At 44.2% G+C, this 18,516-nt stretch overlaps 2 protein-coding genes and 1 pseudogene across 2 annotated transcripts; 1 reads left to right on the forward strand and 2 right to left on the reverse strand.

Moving 5' to 3' along the window:
• The first annotated feature begins 1,467 nt into the window (after positions 1-1,467).
• On the forward strand, positions 1,468-3,274 carry LOC136536095 (MDIS1-interacting receptor like kinase 2-like; annotated as a pseudogene).
• Positions 3,275-5,034: 1,760 nt separating this feature from the next.
• Positions 5,035-9,501, reverse strand: LOC136516891 (uncharacterized). The gene is made up of 5 exons (XM_066510388.1): positions 8,566-9,501; positions 8,203-8,300; positions 6,230-8,107; positions 6,014-6,134; positions 5,035-5,817 (listed from the first exon to the last, which is right to left on the reverse strand). Exons 1-5 carry the CDS (start codon positions 8,708-8,710, stop codon positions 5,183-5,185), a joined length of 2,877 nt encoding a protein of 958 aa, XP_066366485.1. The 5' UTR covers positions 8,711-9,501; the 3' UTR covers positions 5,035-5,182.
• Positions 9,502-10,117: 616 nt separating this feature from the next.
• On the reverse strand, positions 10,118-13,777 carry LOC136516896 (uncharacterized protein At1g01500-like). The gene is made up of 3 exons (XM_066510400.1): positions 13,521-13,777; positions 12,209-12,996; positions 10,118-10,753 (listed from the first exon to the last, which is right to left on the reverse strand). The coding sequence occupies exons 2-3, from the start codon at positions 12,881-12,883 to the stop codon at positions 10,517-10,519; spliced, it is 912 nt and encodes a 303-aa protein (XP_066366497.1). The 5' UTR covers positions 12,884-12,996; positions 13,521-13,777; the 3' UTR covers positions 10,118-10,516.
• Positions 13,778-18,516: the final 4,739 nt, after the last annotated feature.

Below are 18,516 nucleotides of genomic sequence, written 5' to 3' on the forward strand. Positions count from 1 at the left end.
CTTACAAAACTTACCTATCTTGATCTTTTCAATAATCATCATGTTCGCTTGTTGGTTTCAACCAAGCTTATTCAATCAGCCAACAGTGTTTTCTCTCACAACAAACCAGTATCAGCCAGCCTAGAAACAACCAGCGAACACGCCGAATAACCTTTCGGAATCTATCCCTGCATCCATAAGTAATCTTACAAAACTTACCTAAATCTTTCTAATAACGACCTTTCGGGATCTATCCAAGCATCCATAAGTAATCTTTCTAAACTAACTTCCCTCAGTCTCTCTCATAATTCCCCTTTTAATGGGTTCCGGAGCGGACACATCCCAGGTACACTAGGCATCTCGAAGAGTTTCCTATTTACCTTCCTAATACTTAGTTTTTAAGAAAATCAGAAAAAATCTCTCTCAAACGGTTTCTAATCCACCCCTCTAGTATTTAGGCACTAAATTGAGCCACTTCCGCTTAACTTTACGCGGTCGCGCGGATCCTTCTCCCGCGCCCCCTCGTGGCCGTTCTGGCCGAGCTCCGGCTCGCCCATCTCGTTGTCGTCCTTCCTCTGGTGATCCAACAGCGCCTCCGAGGAGCCACTGAACGCGTTGTCCATGGGCTGATGATCAGTTGCACCAAAGCCAGTGGTAGCGCCCATCACCCCGCCGCCGCCGAAGCAGGACGCCCGCGCGGCACGCTCGATGAAGCCGGGGTCCACGGGGAAATGGCCGAGGCCCTGCGGGAGGAAACCAGGGACCGGCGCCAAGAAGCCGCCACCGCCCCGCGCGGTCGACATGGCGCCGACGTCGGAGAGCGCCATGGCCTGGGAGGTGGACGCCCACAGGCCGGCGGACGAGAAGGCGGAGTCCATCATGGGAACCTGCTGCTGCTGCGGCGGTGGCGGCGCGCATGAGAAGGCGGCAGCGCTGAATTGGGTCTACCACTCCATCGGGATGCCGGCGGCGCCGGAGGACGCGTTGCCCTCCATCCCTTTCTCGCCGCTCTCGTTCATGTCCATCGCTTGCTTGTAGTAGCACTCACACAAGACGCGAGAAGGTCAATGGACAAATCAGAGACGAGAAAGGCTAGGGAAGAAGTAGCTCCTCCATTGGCCAGAGAGCTTCATAGGCAGGCAATATGATAGCCGGAGCAAGCACGCAAGTAAAAAGCTCTCGTCACGGGCTCACGGCCTATGGCAGGAAAAGGAAAGATGCCCAGCCACTGGAGATTCTGATGCTATCTGTTCCGGCGAGGGGCATAGGAAGAAGAGTTATGAAAGAGGGGAGAGCATAGACTATATGAGAGAGAGTGAGGGGGGGCTCGTAGGCAAAGGCTTGTCAGATTTATAGGTCTACTAGCAGTTGTTCAGTTTCTGTTTATTAGAAACTCTTGGGGATGGCTTTCTTTTTTTTCCTCCCAATACCCTTTTAGGAGTTGTAAAACTACAAGTTTTAGGAGGAAAAAATAAGAAACTCTTGCAGATGCTCTTAGTCTACTTAGAGAAGCACGAGCTAAGGGGCAGCAATTTGTCAGGCCCCATTCCTAGAAGAATAAAAAATTTAGCGAGGCTGGAGCTTTTGGATCTTTCCAACAATCAGATAAGTGGCATGCTGCCACCAGAATTAGGATTCCTAAAGAATCTCTCTAATATAGACTTCAGTAGCAATCAGCTTATTGGTAGCATTCCACCTCAGAGAGTACAATGCGGGGTTTTGTCAGTTTTGCGCATATCAGATAACTTATTGACAGAGGACCAATACCACAAGAGTTTGGGAATTATTTTGAGTTAAGAGAGTTGGATCTAAGCAGAAATAATCTGAGCGGTACCATCCCAGCGACTCTTGTAAAGCTACACCAATTGTTAGATCTGGACTGGTCGTACAACAACTTGAGTGGCAGAGTTGATGCAACCTTTACCTTCTCAGTCGATACCTGGGTTTCGCTTGACCACAATATGGATCTATGTGGTGATCGAGAGTATTATGGCTTGACACCATGTCACACAACAGAGTTCGACAAAAAAAATCAAGCAAAGGAAAAAACAATGAAATGGCAATACTTCTTACTGTTGCTTGCTCTTGCTGTGTCTGTTTCGTACTAGGATGCATGACAGTTGTTTATAGGAGAAAATCTTCAAAAGTCAGTGACAAAAGCAAATCTCATGATATGGTCTCCATATGGGATTTTGATAGGAAGATTGCATTCCAAAGACATACTCGATGCAACAGAATGTTTTGATGATAAATACTGCATTGGTATTGGAGGATACGGGTCTGTCTTTAGAGCTGAGCTCGAAGGAGGGAGTATCTATGCTATCAAACTGCTCCACTCAGTTGAAGATTTTACTGATGAGAAAGCATTTCATGCTGAGATCCAAGTGTTGACAAAAGTAAGGCACCGATGCATAGTCAAGTTGCATGGATACTGTTCTCATTCCAAGTGCAAATTTCTTGTGTACGATTTCATCCAACGGGGAAGTTTAGCATCCAATTTGCAGGATGAACAGCTTGCCAAGGAGCTCAATTGGTCGAGAAGAGTTGCCATTGTTAAAGACGTAGCTCAAGCTCTCTCCTACTTGCACCATGACTATGATACACCCATTATACATCGTGATATCAAAAGTAGCAATATCTTGTTAGATTGCGATTTTAAGGCTTGTGTCTCAGACTTACGGTATGGCTCGGAATTTGAAGCATAGTTGCTCAAGTTGGAGCACCATCTTTTCATGGACATGTGGCTATATAGCCCTGGGTACAATGTTTTACTCATTTATTATCATAATATACAAATCCATTTGATTTTGCAGGTCAGTTATATTCTGATTAATGTTGTATTTCTTTTTGCAGAACTGTCATCCACAATGGCGTTTACAGACAAGTGTGATGTCTATAGCTTTAGTGTGCTCACCATGGAAGTAGTCATGGGTAAGCACCCAGGAGATCTGCTACTTCCATTCTTCTGCCGAACAGAGCAGTGCACTAAGCTCAAGGATATATTGGACCATCGCATCATAGTACCAACGAGTGACGAGGAGAAAGACATCATCCTGCTCATGCTTGTGGCCTTTGCTTGTCTGCAAATCTGCCCAAAAGCCAAGCAAAAAATGCAGCAGGCATATCAAGCACTAACAAACAGAAGCTGTCCAACAGTCATCCTGAGGCCAATTCATGAAGTCAAATTACAAGATTTGCATGATTTCTGCAGCACCATACAAACTATATGATGGTTTGTAGTCTCCACGTTTAGTTGTATGGCGTATGTGTATGTATCTTGTGCGAATTTTTCAGAGACCAATGTACTGAATAATGGACATAGATATTGGACTGCTGGTACATAAAACTTCTATTCAGGCAAGTAGCCCATCAACCTGTGCTGCAGCATGACCTAGAATCCTACATGAGTGTTAAAAGTTTCATAGATAAATTTGGTATGTACAAGTAATCAAAATTAATTCTCTTTACTTTCCCTATTCATTTTCTAACACATTTCCTATTTAGATACTATATGATATCTTGTGAACTTACCAATTATTACGCTGTACTAGCCCATCAATCCATACTCCAGGAAGGTCTAGAATTTTATGTTACATAAGTACTAAAAGTTTAGTGGATAAATTTAGTACATACAACTAATGAAAATTGATTATCTTTACTCTCTCAGTATTCATTTTCTATCAAAATACTCATTTAGATATTATATAATCTTTATCCAGTAACGTCAACGACTCTGATTAGTTACTGCTTATGAAAATAAAAAGGAAAACAGATCTTTTAGATGAATTATCTGAAGGTTTAAAGTTTTATTAGAATTATAACTTAAGCAGTACCTGGTAGAGCTGGCCCTGATGAACTACTTTCTGAAGAGTTTGAAGTTCTTTTGTGATGCCGTAGGCAAAGCACAATCTAGGAGCTGCTGCAAGAAGTCCTGACATCTAGTTGAAGCATAAACTCTGAAGATTTGCTCTTTTTTAAAAGAGTAAAGTCCATTGGTGGCTTTTGAACTTGTTCGACTGTGTCATCTCGGTTCCTAAACTTACAAATCGACCGTTTAAATCATCAAACTTGTTCATCTATGTTATCTCGGTCCCTGAACCCGCAAATCGCTCATTTAGGTCCTCAAACTTTCGGTTGTGTCATCCCGGTCCCTAAACTTGCAAATCACCTGTTTAGGTCCTCAAACTTATTCAGTTGTGTCATCCCGATCCCTAAATGCTATAAATTTGTAAATTCAATATATATTTATAAAACTATCTAAAGATTATGAATCCAATTTTATTAGACTCCTGATAACATGTATTTTAAATTAAAATAAATCATCTTGTACTTTCTATTTTTAACTCTATAGTTAAATAACTAAATAGGCACGTACATTTGTATATGATGTTCTGTGCTGTAAATAAATCTCATAAATTTACAGGAGTGTTCCGTAGACTATATGTGCCTATTTAGTTATTTAACTATAGAGTTAAAAATAGAGAGTACATGGTAATTTTTTTTATTCTAATTTAAAGTACATGTTACCTGGAATCTAACAAATTTGAATTTATATTTTTGGACAATTTTATAAATCTCTACACCTAAAAAGACTCTAAAGTCATCATCTACCTTATGATACCAAATCTTGATCCCTGCTTGTGTGCAGGGGCGAATCCAGCAGGGTTTGTGGGGGTTAGGTGACCCCGACAAAAATTCTAAACTCCTCAATAAATTGCTACTGTAAACCGTGTCCTACTTGTTATGATATGAAGAATATATCCACGTGTTCGCGTCCAATACGAAGTCATCGAAGCTCACGCATCCGTGTCAGATTACCGAGGTTCAATTCAAAAAAAATTGACCCGGTGCAACATTTAGGGACCGGAATGACACAACAAAACAAGTTTGAGGGTCTAAACGAGTGATTTGCAAGTTTATGGACCGATATGACACAGGCAAACAAGTTTGAGGACCTAGACGAGCGATTTATGAGGTTAGGAACCGCGATGACACAAATGAACAAGTTTTTGAACCTAACCAGTCAATTAGCTAGTTTAAGGACTCTTTTTAAATTGTATCACCAAAGCACACATTTATGCGCAGACGCCCCTCCCTTTATATATATACAAAAATCATATGAATGGTTTCCACTGGAAAACCTTCGTACATACCCAAACTGAAAACACCCTATCCTGAAGATTTTACAACATATCCCAGTTAGTCAAGACTCACAGGCACAGCACCGATGGCGCAAGGATACATCGATAAGCTCTCTTGCTACATCAGTGATGATACCACCCAATATGTTCTTCTCCAAATCCTTGACGACTTCATTCTTCTCGATCGGCAGGTCCCACACGCGGTTCCAACCGAAGTTCCACACCGAGTTAGCATCCGAATGCATGTTCTCCATGTCGCTGCGGAGTACCATCTTCAGGTTTTCAGCTGTGCTGTGGCCACTCTGTTGCTGAATTTTCTTGGGGATGGGCAGAGACTGAATATCGCTATCCAGTTCTCTGATAAGATCATCCAGCGTCTGTAGTTTCAGGTTAGCAGTGCGTGTAACGCTAACATCAACGATCGCCTCCGTTCGTTTGCCTTTCCTTCTGATCACTTCGCGTCCGATGTCTGAAAGAACCTTGTTGCCTTTGTCTAACCACTTCCCTGTGTTAACCTGAACCACGCTGACTGGGACGTGGAATCCGGTAATAGCCTTTGCGGTTTCAAGTAAGTAGGGATCCTTCAGCAACATTTCAGCAAGCAAGAGTTGATTCTCTGTGAAAGAATCACATGTTACATCCATCTTGTGATTTTTCAAATCATTCGGATTACTGGGCTTCACGATATGATCGAAACCTGCAACAGAAGCATAAGGTTATCCATTCAATAACAACAGCAATGATTGCACTAGTTCATCTGGCAAGTAGGTAGGCTGCTATGCTACGAGTAAACTACAGCTACTGGAAAAAAAATCATATTTCTAAAAATTTTCTATAAGTAAACAACTGGTTGAGTGTGCAGAGGCCAACAATGAATCCCAGAGTATGTGTACCATTTATTGATTGACCATTCACTTCTTTCATTTGTTGCAGTTGCTGCTGCTGCTGTTCTCCCTCAGGAAATGTTTCCAGTGTCTGTATAGTCTCACTGACTGTGTGATTAACTCTGTCATCCTGCATGTTTGGACCAGCCACAAAAAGAAAACGCCATCAGACCGATGTTAACTTTCATGATAACTGATGCAAAATGCTCTGTTATTTAAACTTACATTTGTCTCAACAATTGATTCAGGAGTTGTCTGTGCTACAGCAGTGGTTGGATCATTGATTTCTTCAGTTAGTTCCTTTTCAGATTGGTATGACAAAGCCTCTCTAGTTGTGCTACTATCTTCCATCTCTGCTGCAGATTGCTCGCATAAACCATCATCACCGGGCGTGTTGTCTGATGGTTTGCAACTTCTGGTATCATCTACTTCTGTGCACTCCCCATTCTGCAGTTCTGTCAGTGTAATGAGTTCAAGCTTCTCTTTCGTATGCGTTGGTTCTGATTTCAGTGACCTCTTCTGTTCTAGACTCTGAATGGCTGTTTCACTCTTCATTTGACGATAATTCTTCACCTTCTTTTCCACGATCTGTTTATCTGACGGCTTACTTTGTGCTTGCCTTCTCATTTGATCTGTGTTTGCAGCCTTGCCATTCTTTCCTAGAGCCTTGTTTCCAGGACTGGCAAGGTTCTCCGTGTTATACTTTTCTCTCGTCTTCCTTGGCTTCACCTCACTGTCTCTCTGTTTTATGCCTGTGGTTTGCTTCTTTCCGAGCTTCTGTTTATTTTCTGCAACAATTGTTTTCTCTTCTGTGGCTGATTTGTTCTTTCCATTCTTTGTAAACCTTTGGAGGAAATTCATCTTTCTTCCTGCACTGACTGTTGTCTTTTGCTGGCTGCTGTCTTCAGTCAGCTTCGTATCCTGATGAACGATTTTCTCATCAGTTACTTGGTTTACACTGACTCTTCTCTCTGTACCTTCCTGTTTGCTTGACATCTGCCTCATGGTCTGCCTTGTTTGTTTGTCAACTGTGAGATGTGAAAATCTACTTGACAGCACAGGTTCTTCAGACTTCGTCAGGCTAATATTCCACTCTCTTGTCTGAAAATTCTTGATCTGCCCTCTCGATGTCATCCTTTCTGAAGCTATAATTCGTATCGGTAATGTGCCAGCCATCACATTTGCCGCTGTCGATTTTCTTGGCACCGCCTCAGGTTTCACAAACCTCTCTGTCCCCTTGCGTTCTGCAACCGTCTTCGCTGATGGAAGATTTTCCAGCCCCATCAACTTGGCAATCAGACTGGGCATCCTCAACTTTGAACCATCCTTCTCGACACTTGTAGCATTGCCCTTGCGATTGTTTGCAGCACCGGCGAACTGCAAGGGTGAGATGTGGTTCGGTTTGTAACTCTGAGACATGCCGTGAGGAACGATCTGCAAGAACGCATCTGACGGGCTCTTTGCATCGTCGGCCTGCTCGGTCTCTTCTGAATCACCGTCAACGATCTCTACCAGCCTTGCAGTAGCAGAGGCAGAGGTCGTCGAACGCGGCGCAGCAGAGCTCTTCCAGCTCTCTTTGCCCTCCAGCAGCAGCACCTTGCCACCGTTCCCTGAGTTCCCCATTTCCATGTAGTCCGAGGCGTCCTGGAGCATCATAAGCATGCTGAGCGACTCCTCGAGGTCCATTGCGCCTCTGAGCAGCTGCTTCCCGATCTCAACCGAGCCCCTCCTCGCGCCGGCAGCACCGCCGGAGGAGTACGCCACGAGAATGTCGTTGAGCTTCTGGACGCCGATCGCCACCTTGCCGACGTGCGTGCCGGGAGCCAGGAGGTGGTGACGCGCCTGCGACGCCGTCCCCGTCCTGCGCGGCTCGCCGAAGAACACGGAGCCGAGATGCACGTTCTGGAGCTTGCCGCTGTTGCTGAGCGCGAGGGCCAGCGCCATCTGCACGTCCACACCGCCGGCGTTGACCGCGGGCGCCATCTGCTTGCCTCCTCCTCCTCCTTGGAACGGCACGATGGCGTGCGAATGGGCGACGGCCGGCGCGTCATGGCGGCGCGGCGTCCCTGGTCTGGCAATGGAGCTGCTGTTGCCTTGCCGGCGCTGCAAGTGCAGAGGAAACGTAAACATTGTAAACGAGAGGTAAAATTAAGCCGGTACAGTAACTCAGTAAGATCGTTTGGGTATTTGCAGCTTACTGATATGCTCGTTGCTGCTTGTGATCTTGTTGCTACCCGAGGAGCTGCTTGTTGTGGCTTCTGAACTTGAGGTGGTTTCTGAGCATTCGAATAAGCATCTGCAGAACATGACAGATATATTGAATAAATCTATCTACTACAGAGTACGACGTATCATCATCTGAACTTATTGTCCTCCCTTTGTTCTTCTCAAGAACAGATGCAAATTTATGGTGAATTTATCTCGACGGCAACAAACATCCGAAAATGAAATGAGGAACAGTGCGCAGTGCCGCTCAGAACGAGAACAGAGCGAAGAGATTAACACAATGCCAGTTGAAAGCGAGCACAGGCGGCGGTCGGCAAGGAAGGAAGCTTGCTTACCCCGAGCCCGAGGCGCGTTGGTGCTCGGCGCGCCGCCCTTCGCCGGCGCGGAGGAGGACTCGAAGCCGAGCCGCTCGCGGCGGTGGCGGAGGTCCCTGAGCAGCTTCTGGGCGAAGTCGGAGCCGAGATCGGGCACCTTGGCCATCTCTCGGCGCCCGCGGGGCGGGGGAGGAGGGGTCGAGGCTCCGCACGCTGCTCCACTGCACCATGAACCTCTCCTCTCGTCAGGCGTCAGCTAGCCAGTTAGGTGCGTGAGGTGAAAGAGCGCGGCGTCTCCTCTCCTCGGGTTGGTGCGCGTGAGCGTTCGGGGGCTTTCGTTGTCTTCAACCTCCTGCCTCACCACACCGAGCCGTGCGGCGAGGGAGGGCGAGAGGGTGAGGTGTCTCGTCCGGAGAGGAGGGGGAGATCAGCCATGTCAACCTCGCTTGCGCTAGTAGTAGTAGTAGATGCTTTCGGTTGGGGTTGAGTGGGAGGATTGCCTTGGAAGTCACACGTCCATGGTGACAGGGGCCTGCCTCTGGTTGCACTTAGACCGCGTTGCGCTGCGTCCCCAGTTCACCCCATTCGCAAGCAAAGCCCGGAAACGGAGACATGGCATTTGCGTTTGGATTCTCTCTAGGCTTGTAGCTTTTGGTTAGGTAGGTGGTAGTGGCAAGTGACCATGATGTGGATTTGTGCAAAACGTAAAGGATTTTGCTGTGACTTTACCTTTATTTTGTTTATTTATTTATAATATTATAAAATGATCTTTCTATGACTTTATGGTGGATGTGTTGAGATTTTGCCTTTTTTTTAAAAAAAATGATCTATCTATAAAGAAAAAGGGATATTTTACAAAGGTAATCAAGGGGTGGTGAGTGAAGATGCTGTGATTGACAAGCATTCCTCGGTACAAGAAAAGCTTGGAAAGATGCTTACGTTTCGTGGTACAAAGATTTATGCAGTTCGATTGGCCGTGGCTTGTCGTAAATAATTATAAATTTTTAGACGAAATAGTATTTTTCTCTCACACAAACCAGCCAACAGTACTTCTTCACAAACCTGCAACGAAACGAACCAGCCAACCGAACATGCTAATGTATTGATGTTTGGTCATGCTAACACAGGATGGCTAGGAGCTGTTGTAACAGCTTCAATACCAAGCCCTGTTCACTTGGCTTATAAGCCGTACTTTTTCAACCAACGAATTATATTTTACTCTCACAATAAATAAGTCAACAGTACTTTCAGCCATGACTTATCAGCCAAACGAAAGGCAAAGGGTCCTACAAGGCTCACTTGCAGTGTCAATCCACGAAATTCACTGTGCACAGTTCTGGATGCCCATTCGTTTAGGTTGTAGTTGCAAAGCAACAGAAGAATATGTCAGATGCACTCCAGGCCAATAAACAGCAAATGCCATTTTAAAAGATGTAGAGAAAAGGGAGGAGGCGGGGTGGGGAGGGTGGATGGGAACAGCACGAAATATATCAAGACAGGCTAAACCTAAAAGGCGATCACAGATCACACTGCAGGTGCAACCACAAGGGCTGCATGGTGCAAAATCTGGAAAAAGCTCCAAAAAAGACCATGACTCAAATAACTGGTCACCTAATTGAGTTCAATGTACAAGATGACACATGACTTTCAACAAATTTGTAGGTGCAACATCACCCTCCTCACACCACACAAACACAACAATTGCCGGTCACTTAAGTTCCTTCACCAGCACATTTAATTTCAGACCACATCATCCAATCTTATTTTAACCAGACTCATATTTACATCGCAAGGGTCAAAAATGATTGGCATTGCAAACAAGAAAGCACCGGATACTCTGAGTGACTGCAGAAAGGGAAGAACAGAAAACCACACTCATCTGTGACTATAGCATGGACGGGAAAGGTGGACAGTTAGATTCCTACATGACCAAGGTAAATACAGATCTACATTCATGGGGACCATTTAGTGATCAGGGCAGTCGCCGCCTGAAGTTCCTACTGGTGCTTTGGTATGTACGAACCAGCAGGCCGACACCCAATCCGATACCCACACACACGCCAAGGCCGATTCCAACTCCAACACGGACACCAGCATTAAACCATGAAAGCTCACCGTCCTCACCCTCTAGAAAGTCCTGCCTTGAGTACAAACTGTTATAGTCAACATCAACATCCGTCTCAGATTTGGAATCCTGGAATTCTGATACCTGAAACGAGTAACAGGAAAGATAAGGATAGTATTATATGTCAGTGACATATATCATAAATGTGAACTCCATGCTTTGTATAGGATATATAGGATCCATTGGCTTAAAGAATATGTTCCTGAAGTGGCCTACAACTAAGTGTAAGCTAATGTGGTGAATGTTGTATCCATGAATAAAGTGAACACTTTTGCAATGTTGTACAGGAGAGCCCAATAACCTTCATTTGGACATTAATATCCAGAGTACTATCCAAATTCACAGGTGAATTTCCAATTTCCATCAAGAAATCATCTTCCCATATAAAATCAGCACTATACAATAAAAGTTTTTTTTGTTGAATCACTATAGCAGTAAAGCTGGTCTTTCGAGTAATCAGACAACTTCTTAGCAGAGCAAACAATCTCCCTTCAGACCCTCTATCCTTATGCATTTACCATTAATCTCATTTGTATAGTTGCAGTAGACAAAATCATATCGCAGCAAATTTGAAAACACGATTCCATTGTTGAAGGTCAAAATTCATCAATTGTAGCCCTGGGAGTGCCATAGAAGATAGGAAACTATATCCTATGGTACAGTAGAAATCAGCTACCTAAGCTCCCAGTTTCAATGGGCATAACCTATGAGCACGGCAGACATGAGCACAGAGCACCTTTGAATATTCAAGCCTTCTACAGTCAATTTATCTGATGGCCATGTACACCAGCAATTGGACGTACATGTACATGAATTCACCAAACACAAATTGATCGAAGGACCTACTTGTTCGTGTTTGACAACACAACAAATTTTTTATTGGGAGATAGGTATTGAGCTCATGTAATGACTGCTATGAGGTTCATTTCTATCTCCTAGTCGTCCTCATAAAAGAGTAACCATGCATCAAGTCAGCTACAACATTCATATTTTCAGTTTTTTCTAGTTCTAGAAGCAAATGCAACTTACGACTGATCAACCATGAACCAAGATACCAATATGAGGTAAAGTTTCTTTCATATTCTATAAATGAGAATAAGTTTGCAGTGGTTTTCATATGGAAGCTATGTGTAAAGTGAGCATTAACATGAGAAATGATATAAATACGGTGATATGTCCTGTAATAGCAATGCAACAACACATATATACATAGGAAATAAAGTTAATTGATCGTATTTGCTGAAACAATCCTTTTTGTCACATGTTGGATGAGCATGGTCAAAGTGAGTAAATCAACAAGTAGTTAACAGCAAACAAGTTACATTTCATTGCTGTTTCTTATAGTGAATGATTCGCAGTTGTTTCATAAGTCATAACTGCGGCTGGGGGAGTCCCTTAAAGCCAAAATAGTTCAGAGCTCCCAAGTGAGTGTCAAGCATAAGACAGAATTTGTATGCTTCAGGCAAAAAAAAGGTCCACATGTGAGATTGTAGTTGGATAAAAGCATTCGAGAAAGGTCACTGTACAGATGGTAAGTACCTTCAAAGTGTCCTCAGCTGACTCTTCCTTCTGTTGTTCGGTTGCTTCATTCTCAGGGATGGAATCAAGCTTTAGTTTCATTTCAGACTTCCTTCGTGATATAAGCTGAATTGTCTTTGTTAATATGATAGGTGTACCAGAGAAAGTTCCAGCAACATAAACCTCAATCATAGGTTGTACATATTCCGAGCCATTGGACAGCTTTCCCTTCAAGAAGCCATTGCATGATGTGGATGACTGACACTTCATATTCCATCTCTTGCTGCTGTTCTTTGATTCCCCAACTACTCCATTGGCATTGCATAAATCTAGATCTCCTGTGAGCAAGAGATCATTCTTATCAAACACTTGGAACCTCACACTCCCTGTCATCCGTATGTTATCTGTGCTGACAAATGTAGCTTCCTCTGTCTTTTTGTCAACCCTGTCCCTCCTCAGTGAGGAGGATATGAACTCAGTATGCATGCTGCTCCGCTGGCCATTCACCTCGATAACTGTATCAGGTGACAGAGGGATGTGGTTCAGCGTGAGATGCTCCGGCGCAGACTCATCCACCACACAGTTGCTTACCCTAATATAGAACACCTTTAAGTCAAGCCACGGTGAAGACCTTGGCGCATAAAGCGGGTGCATGATAATCTTCCTCGCAGCCTCAAAAGCCACCCCGTCGCCCATCTTGCAATAATATCAAATCGACACAATTCCTTATCGCATTGGCACGGGCAATATGTAGATTACACTAAAAGGAACTGTTTCTGCAGCCTCAAAAAACAGTTCGATTCCACTAACTGCAAAAGCAACGTTGAAAAGGCTTAGCACCAGAGTATCAACAAAGTTTATTTTGTTAGATTATTAGAGCGACCCAAACTTGGCCACAAATTTACTCACAGGCTATCCAAGATGCAAAATTTTGCTAGACTTGCATTAAAAGCAAGACCAATCGGCCACAGATGCACCCACACATAACATATAGAACTCTAATTCCAAAAGTAGAAGTAAACAGAACACAAAAATAGCTAATTGATCAGAAGAATAATTGCTACCGCTCACACAGGACTTTGAACCCAAAAAAAAATATCAATTCTCCGAATCGAATCTCAAAAGGAGCGGAGATGACGTGGGGGTGAACCTCCAACGAAATTCAGAAAACAAACAGGATTTAGCGGTCGCCAAATTAACAAACTGAACGGATTGGAGCACGATTCCAGAAATTAGAGAACGATTTGGACTCGATTGCTCCAACCAAAGAAAACGAAGACAAGGGCCGAGCTCATCTTACAACGATCGATCAAAGCACGAGGGGGTCCCTTACCACAACGGATGGATCAATCCGAAGTCCGAATGGATCGGCCCACCGCGCGCCCCGGTCCAGCAGCGGAGCGCAGAGCCGACAAGCTCGAGCGCACCCGGGTGCAGAAGCAGAGCGCAGAGCCGACAAGCGGAAGGAGGCTCGGGGGATGCGTGCGGCGGCGCGGTTAGGAGCATGGGTTGTGGCCGGGATGCGCGAGGGCAGAGCGAGGCGCAAGCGGACGAGGGGATCAGGGGAGGAACAAGTCCGGAGGACGCCGGGAGCCCGGGACGGCAATAAAAAAATCTAAAACAATTTTATTTGTAAGTTTTTTCTTTTTGGCGAAGTTGAAGGGGATAGATTTAATTAAAATTAACTTTTTTTTCTGCCACTATATAAAATCGCCGGTAAGAACAGAATGGCTTTCGCCATCCGTGCCCACAAATCCAATGGACCGATTTTTTTGCCGAAATTCATTGCCAATACACGTGGACCGGGGTGCGGCACGTCGGCACCTGCCACTGCCAGTTCACGCCTCAATCCTCCAAAATATCTCTCTCGCCATCAGTCCGAGAAGATTAATTGAGGCAGGAAATTTTTTTGCCTTTTTTTTCTTCTTCATTCAAAAACTCCTATCCATGAGGCTGCTTGTTTGGATTCAATTTGCCAGGTCACCCACCACGGATAGAGTGGTGAGGAAATGCCGAAATGCGTCATGCGTGGTCTTGATGAATGTTCGAGACTTTCCAAAAATATTATGTAATCAAAATACGATCCCTTTGACATAAAAAAATATGATCCCTTTCCAGACACGAGGACCTTTATTTAAAATTAAAATGCCTTGTGACATCATTTTATTTTCTTTTATCAGATTTCCAAAATCTAAGAGAAAGATATGCATTATATACCGGTATTTGTTATCAGATTTCCAAAAGGTATATATGATGGCTACTCCGACACGATAACACTATCGTGCGGGCGTCCGTTCCGTCCGGACGGACCCGCACAAGAACGACTCGACCACGCGGCGCCCTTTATCCGCTCGACTCCCTCCCATCCCGTGTCCTGTGACTGCCGCACTCACTCTCACTCTGCTCACCCGCTCCTCCACTCTCTCGCTACTGGCATGCCGCGCTCGCGCGTCGCCACCCCTCCCTCCCTTCCTCCCTCCGCGACCTCCATGCCACCAGAGAGGAGGGCGACGACGACGGCTTCCGACAAGCCGCACTCCCTCCACAACCTTCGTTGTGGCAGAACCGCCTAATCTAATACCTCCCAGGAGCGCTCGTCTTTCATTAGACACTAAGTACTCAGGGGACAACACTAAATCACTCGGTTTCATTGGGCACACCTCAGGGGAGAACCCGAAAATCCATATTTTTCCATCAGGATCATAAATGAGATAATAAAGCTTACATTATTTTTAACTATTTCTTACATCACTTTTAATACAACATCAGAGTATAATATTTATTATTATAACAGCGGAATGTAATCATATTATCAGAGTTATGAACATTTTAAATTGACAGCGGAATATAACATGTAATCAGAATTACAGCAGAAATAATTAGCTATTTATGGCATGATGAAGTATTGATATATAAACTACGACAACAGATTATGAAACTTTCATTTATAAAAGCATTTGGTGAGAGTTATAAATAACAACTACGATCGCAGCGTAAAGGAACCCTCGCTGAGCCCACCAGGAGGTATCCACACACAAAAGTCAGCTCTAGCCTCCACCTATCACCTGCAACAGGGGGAATAAAACCCTGAGTACTTAATTATACTCAGCAAGACTTACCCGACAGGAGAAAAGAAAAGACTCCAAGGATATGCAAGGCTATCTAGCTGGTGGGTTTATTGTATTTGCAGAAAGCATTACTAAACGTGCGTCCTTATATTCAATTTTTATTAATAGCCGCATTGGTTTATTAACTAACCATTCTATGTAAGCACCTGTGCTACTTTCAAGCAGGTGGTAAGCAATCAGAGTTTCTTTTTCCATTCCATCTTTCCTCTTTCAGTTCTTACTACGGTGCTAGACACGAAACAAGCCATACCAGATTGCTCGGCTATTCATGAATCAATGCCCCCAGCTGGGTACCCCAAAAATACACGCCCTACTTGTACCCAGGGCACAAGCAGGACCAACCCATCACCCTCATGTCCTAGAGTCCTAGGTCCCCGTCCAAACTAGGACTCCAAGCCCCCGCCCCTGAGTCCCAGACTCAGTGTGGTGTAAGGACCTCTGAAAGCTCTAGTTTGATTTTGGTTAATTGATGAAACCCTAAGTACTAACCTAGTTTATCAAAGTGATTATGAGATAGGTAGTACTACTCTAAGTGATGAAGCAATGGCGAAGATCATGACGATGGTGATGGCATGATGATGATCAAATGCTTGAACTTAAAAAGAAGAAAGAGAAAAACAAAAGGCTCAAGATAAAGGTATAAATAGTATAAGCTATTTTGTTTCCGTAATCAAGACACTTAGCGAGTGTGATCATATTTAGGTTAGATAGCCGTACTATTAAGAGGGGTGAAACTCGTATTGAAATGCGGTTATCAAAGTGCCACTAGATGCTCTAACTCATTGCATATGCATTTATAATCTAGTGGAGTGCTAACACCCTTGAAAGTATTTGTGAAAATATGCTAACATATGTGCATAAGGTGATACACTTGGTGGTTGGCACATTTGAGTAAGGGTTAGAAACTTCATCGGCGCCCTATACAGAAAAGACAGGGGTTCATAGAGTGACCGGACGCTGGTGGTGCAGTGACCAGATGTTGGGTTTAGAGTCCGATCAGTGTCAGCAGTAAGCACACGGTCTCGGTCTCATGACCGGACGCTGGCGTGTAAACTGACTGGACACTCATGGTCTGAGTCCGGTCAATGCTGACGTACGCTGACGTAAGGCGCACAGAGGAAATGTTGAGTGACCGGACGCTGGGTGAGTCCGGTCGAGCATGACCGGACGCATCTAGTCGTGAAATTTCGCGTTTGGGACCTTACTGGAAACGACCGGACGCTGAGGTCCTGCGTCCGGTCACTTTCTAACTGACGCATCCAATCATCACTTGACCGTTGAGATCGGGCGATCGACGTTTGAAGCCGATGACACGTGGCAAGCATCGAGCGATCAGACGCTGGGGTCCTGTGTCCGATCGAACTGACCGGAGCGTCCGGTCACCCCATGTTGTGCCCAATAAAGGAGTACAGCGGTTCTATTTTATGGGGGCTTCTATTTAAGCCATATGGCTGGCTTAAGCTCATTCTCTTGGTTATTTGCATTGACATAACAACCTTATGAGCTTAGCCAAAGCCCTTCCACTTATCTCTATCATTGTTTCATCATTATTGTGAGATTGGGAGAGAATCTAAGCACATTGCTTGAGTGATTACATCTAGAGGCACTTGGCATTCGTGTTTTGCTGCGGGATTCACTTGTTACTCTTGGTGGTTGCTGCCACCTAGATGGCTTGGAGCAGCGAGGATCGTTGAGCAGAGATTGGTGATTGTCTCCGGCTCTGATCATAGTGATTGTGAGGGGTCTTGTGCCTTCCTCGGTGGAGAGCCGAAAGGTAACTCTAGTAGATTGCTCGTGTCATTGAGTTACCTCACTTGTGGGTAGGTTCTTGCGGTGTCCAATTATGTGGACGAGGTTCGTGCAACACCTCTTAGCCACCAAACCACCAAGTGTTGGTTGACACAACAGGGACTAACGTGCCGGCAAGTACGTGAACCTCGGGAGAAAAATTGGTTGTCTCTTGCCCTTTGGTATTCTCCTGGTGATTGATTTAGTATTTATCTTGTGATTGGTTCACTCCTCTATACGGCGGTATAATCACCCTACCCACTCATTTATATTCTTGCAAACTAGTTGTGGCAAGCTTGCTTTGTTATTTTAAGTTCATCTAATAGAGCTCTTTAGAGTAGCAAGATTGAGAGCTCTTAGTGAGTAGTAACATTGCAAGTTATATGCCTAGTAATCATTCCAACTAGAATTGTTGGATAGGTGGCTTGCAACCCTTGTAAAGCTAGAGCAAGTTTACATTTTATTATTTGTCATACTAATCAAATTGCTCTAGTTGATTTATAGATTTTAAATAGGCTATTCACCCCCCCCCCTCTAGCCATATTAGGACCTTTCAACCTCCTCCACTAAAAAGAAACCCTGACAGTTGGTTCAAAAAGAGCCAGAATCAATAACAAGAGAGCAACAAGTCTTCCAAGCACTTATACATAAGTATGTGCTCGGGATAATAAATCTGTGATTTGCCCATGATGCCTTATGCAACGATCGGTCCTTAACCGACACAGACAGGGAAAGCAGTGTAACCAAGCCATGCCCCGCGTCCACGGCGATACAACCTCTTACACCCACCAATACCCAAGCCATATCCCTATCTGGTCACCATTTTTTCTTTCCACCATTTATATTGTCCAAATGGTAATAATACAGTAATATATTTCCTATCTCTCGTGAGTGACAGCCATCACTCAACTTCTACCGGAGTCCTATAGCATAGCAATCTATACGATCCTATCATACTAGTAAAACTCATAGGGTATATATATATATATATATATGCAAGTGGGTTTCATTCAACTCCTTTAAAACTTAATGCACAAATATAATTTAAACTGTAGAAAAGTATGGGTTATGCATCGGGGCTTGCCTGGGTAAAATATAACCAAAAGTTAGTATTTGCATCTTCAGATCAGCCACCATCATCTGAATAGAAAGCCTATTGCATCATCTCCTAGAGAGAATATCATTACACCATCTTCGGATTCCCAATCATCCTTCAATTGATCTGTTGATCCATCATCGTACCTATATGATATGCAATGCGATGCAATGCAAGAAGTAATTAATCAACTGCAATCGTGACTTGTAAAAATACGATTTACGCCTCTCAAGTTAACGAGCTAGTTCTAACGATGATCGTACTTAGGCTACGTATACACGTGGTCGGATAAGGCGTTATTTCCCAACAATTAGTTT

Source organism: Miscanthus floridulus, chromosome 2 (genome assembly GCF_019320115.1).
Source record: "Miscanthus floridulus cultivar M001 chromosome 2, ASM1932011v1, whole genome shotgun sequence".
NCBI classification, from domain to species: Eukaryota; Viridiplantae; Streptophyta; class Magnoliopsida; order Poales; family Poaceae; genus Miscanthus; species Miscanthus floridulus.